Source organism: Polistes dominula, unplaced genomic scaffold (assembly GCF_049000335.1).
Source record: "Polistes dominula isolate Pdom_NZ unplaced genomic scaffold, Pdom_raw_medaka contig_332, whole genome shotgun sequence".
NCBI lineage: Eukaryota > Metazoa > Arthropoda > Insecta > Hymenoptera > Vespidae > Polistes > Polistes dominula.
Window position 1 is genome coordinate 7,838 of NW_028301134.1, and position 4,416 is coordinate 12,253.

The following is a 4,416-nucleotide window of genomic DNA, read 5'->3' on the forward strand; positions in this document are numbered from 1 at the left end:
GCTGGAGACCGGGGAGTGTAATCTACCCGTGTCATCGCCCAACAAGTCGGTGACGTACGTGCAGCTGTTACAGCTGACAGACTATGATAATGTGCGCGTATATCAGTGCAGAGTGGAAATAGACAGAACAATTTATTACTGTGGAATGAGTTCGCATATCTCAGCGGTTCATAACGGTCGACGCATTTATTTACTCGAAGTGTCTTCGAACGTTTGTAAAAGTATGATAAATACCGGTACACTTTCGTTGAACTCATTCACACAGATTAGTGGACTACGTGTTAACTCGACAGACTTTCGAAGTGTTACGTTAGCGGGTTCCATTACCACCGACGGTAGGTGTCAAGGCACCCAATATTCGGATACCGACGGTACGTGGGACAGTGTGGTTGTTCAAAGTGTAGTGCGCACAGACATTAGAATATACACGGGAATAGTGAAAAGTGGTGAGAACTTGATTTCTCTTAGGGGACATATATCGTGCACTTTTTCAGAAGGAACGTGTTTCACGGACGAAAACGGTTGTGCATTTTGGACAGTTGTTCCCGGTTCATCGTGTAATTTTGAACGATATACGGCACTGTATGAGGGGTCCGCCACCAAAGTGACGTCATCAATCGCAATCTCACATATTACAACAATGTACTCGGTGACGGAGGGAGACACTGCCTTCGCGTTGATGGGTAAAAAACGAGCTCCACATTTGCGGGTATACTCTGGTCACTACTGAACATCCCAAACTTTTTATCTTGGAAACAACAAGTGGTCATACGTTTACGTCAAAGGCAAAAATAACACCCCAAAACATGGATTTGTTTGCCTATATAAATTCAAAGTTCGTATACGTTGAGAAGCACCACCGTGACCAGCTGGAGTCTCTCTATATAAACATCTTACAACAGAAGTGTAACCTAGAACAACAGGTTATTCGAAACGCGTTGGCATTTGCGAACATTCTCCCAGATGTTTTTGCGTACACGGTCATGAAGAGGCCGGGGTACATGGCGGTGGTGGCCGGTGAAGTCGCGCATATTGTCAAGTGCACCCCTATTCCAGTGAAAATAAGACATTCGGAATTATGTTATAGAGAACTTCCCGTGATATATCAAAATTTAAGTGTTTATTTAAAACCAAAGTCGAGAATTTTAGTTAGAAAAGGTACTGAAGTACCGTGCAGCGCACTACTGCCACAGGAATATTTGATCGAGGGAACCTGGTATCAGCTGCTACCAAAGCCAACATACGTAAAGGATCCCCAAATTCTACTGCCAGACACGGACGTGGTCTGGAGATACATCGATGCGGGATCGCTCGCGACTAGTGGGATTTATACACAGGCGGATTTGGACGATCTCCGGGACCATGTAATGTTCCCTGTTGAGCAACCGTCTATTTTGAACACTATCGCGAGAGGAGCAGCTGGACATAAAGTGAAAGTTGACACGTTAAATCTTGTGGATTTTGTGGGTGAAAAAGGTGTTAGTGAATTAGCAGAAAGTGTGACCTCTAAACTTTGGAACGGTCTATTAAAATTCGGAACGGTCAGTTCTGCTATTCTTGGAATTGTGCTTATTTTTAAAGTAGTGAAATTGATCATAGACTCTGTTCTTCGAGGGTACGCCCTGCACACAGTTTATGGTTGGAGTTTACATATGTTGGGTGCAGTTTGGGGCTCAATCACGAGCCTACTCCTCCATTTGGGGCGCGGGAAGGATGCTCGGCCCACTCAAAATTCGGACAATGGAATTGAACTTCAGTCGGTGCGCACGGAGACACCAGAACCTTCAAGCGGTAACTCCGGGGCCACCCAACCTACCTTGGATTCGAGAGGCTGCCAGACAGAAAATACACCTGGTAAGCGGGTTCAATTTCATATGGATGACGAAATCACTCAGAAATTTCGTTCGTTGCGAAAACCACGGGAGTAAATCCCATGGTTCTTCTTCTTAAGGGGGGAGGTGTCACGTCCAGTGACGTCTAAATTCGAATTTCGTGCACTACACCCAAAAGTTTTAAATTTGGTAAACTCTGTCGTATTTGATTATTATTAGTCTGTTTAATTTTCGCGTAAAAGTAATTTGTTAAACTTTAGTTCGTATAATTTTGCGTGAAAATAGTTCTATAAGTACTATGTAAACCCTGCGAGATAAATTTTTCTTTTTATATATATACATATATCTCATACTGTTTGTTTTAGTATATAAATTCGATACTTTGTATGTACATTAGTTATTAGATCAATTATAATAGATCATTTTCGTTCGCGCTAATGTACCTTATTTTCACGCTATATATACTTAAATATTTGGTAATTATGCTTTTCTTTTCCATATTGTTATTATACTATGTAAAGATAATTCTGTATTTCCTATGAACGACCATCGATAAATTGTTTTTTGTAGAGTGGATAAATTAGAGTATTGAGAATCCATTGTCGTTCATAGAGAAATCTGCATTACCGACAGTGTCGGTCGGTAACTAGTTTAGTCGATAAGTAAATGTCGGTAATACCGACATTGCGTTCTTCCAGTACTGACTTATCGGTCGACGTTATAATGGAATGATTGTTTTTAAATTATTATTTCAATGTGCATAAAATATTCATACTTTATTATATTCGTTACTCATAATCTGTCTGCACGTGCATTTTTGCTGACGGGGCAGTTCCAGGAGCTCGCGCTTGATAACATTCCAATGTAACTGACACTTATCTTTCTTCGGAGAATTCGCGCTTGATAAAATTCCAATGTAAGTAATACTTATTTCTCTTCGAAGAATTCGCGCTTGATAAAATTCCAATGTAAGTAATACCTATTTCTCTTCGAAGAATTCGCGCTTGATAGTAACTAATATTTTTGTCAGCGAGTTCTTCTCCTTGACTTGGGTCTCACGGTGTGGGAGTCAGTAGTGGAGGAAGCATTTTTGCGTAAGTGGGAGGTACTCCCACTCTTCCGAAACGGACGCTTCTTGCGATGCTACGTTCGTCCATGAAGTCAGTCCACCTTAAATTATCATCGAGTACGTGTCTAAACTTAGTCTAAAGATTGTCTAGTTTTGTACTAAGTTTCTAAGTCCATTTATAAGTCCACCATATATGATCATTTAGTACATGTAAAAAATTTGTCTCAAGTTTTGTTCTAGTACTCCAAGTGTACTTATAAAGTCCACCTTATATAATTATTGAGTACGTTTCTTAAATTTGTCTAATATTCGTTTAGTTTTGATTTTAAGTAATATTATAATAATCTACTACTGCGTATATCTAAATCGTGTGTTCGTGAGTTGAACGGCATTTGCCTGGTGTGATCTTATTCGATTATCGACGATTTATGAATATTAACTTGGTATTTTTAACTTAGGTTGATTTACAATCAATTTATTTAAATTTTGTTACTAAGTTCTCTCTCTCTTGTTTAATAGAACTTAGTCATTGACTTTGAACATTTTATTCTTAGTTACTATTGCTATTATAAATCTTGGCAAGCCTAAGTCATTTATTTATTACCAAATTAATATTCCGTTAACATTGTTCATTAATAATTGTGTGTGTGCAACAAGGTGTTTATTGTGTAACAATTTAAATCTAAATTTAAATTTTAAAATATACTATATTGTTATTCTACATTGTGATTGTGATTTAACAACTGCACCCTTCCTTCAAACGCCAATTTCAGTCAACATATTTGGATTGTATCTCTCATTGGCCAGCACCGGAAACCAGGTAAGAATTGAAGATTTGGTTAACATCCAGGGTTGAGTTTTCTTTGACATATTGACGTCCGACGCTCCGGTATCCGCGAGTAAAGCCTATCCCGGGTAAAGTACTGGATAAGCAGGCTGACCCAAAAACAGGCATTGACTTTCTTTCTCTTATCCGAGTAAACGACTGCAAGGTCGTGACCGGTTGAGAAATCTCTAAATTCGTTCTTACTCTTCAAGTAAGAACTGGTGACAGCGGCCACTCGTGAAATCTCTTCTCGAGACGTAACATTATAAAAATTTTGGAATCTACTGAGATAATTCACACTTTAACATATATCGGGCCGTGTGCTTGAACTTATATATAATAAAGTACCTATCACATTCCTATATTTTAAATTTGATTCACTATTATCAGCCTTTTTAATTTTCAAGTTTGTTTCCATAGGAGTGTTGTACAGTTTACTGTTCTCTGTCTGATACTTATTTGCTAATGATTCGATATACTTTGTTTGGTTTAGTTTCATTTTTCGGTTACTATAATCATAATCTACGTTGATTCCGAGATATTTTTTTATCTCTCTTAAGTCTTTCATTCTAAATCTTTTCGCTAATAAATTTTTTATTTCCTGAATTTTTATTTTATCTTTACCACAGATTAGTAAATAATCGACATAGATTAGTAAATAAACTTCTTCTTCATCAAGCGAGTATAAA

General features: G+C 38.1%; 1 protein-coding gene across 1 annotated transcript; it reads left to right on the plus strand.

The window, feature by feature from the left end:
- Positions 1 to 806: 806 nt before the first annotated feature.
- On the plus strand, positions 807 to 2,031 carry LOC149031001 (uncharacterized). Its single transcript, XM_089177051.1, has one exon. The coding sequence runs from the start codon at positions 807 to 809 to the stop codon at positions 1,926 to 1,928; it is 1,122 nt and encodes a 373-aa protein (XP_089033177.1). The 3' UTR covers positions 1,929 to 2,031.
- The last annotated feature ends 2,385 nt before the right edge of the window (positions 2,032 to 4,416 follow it).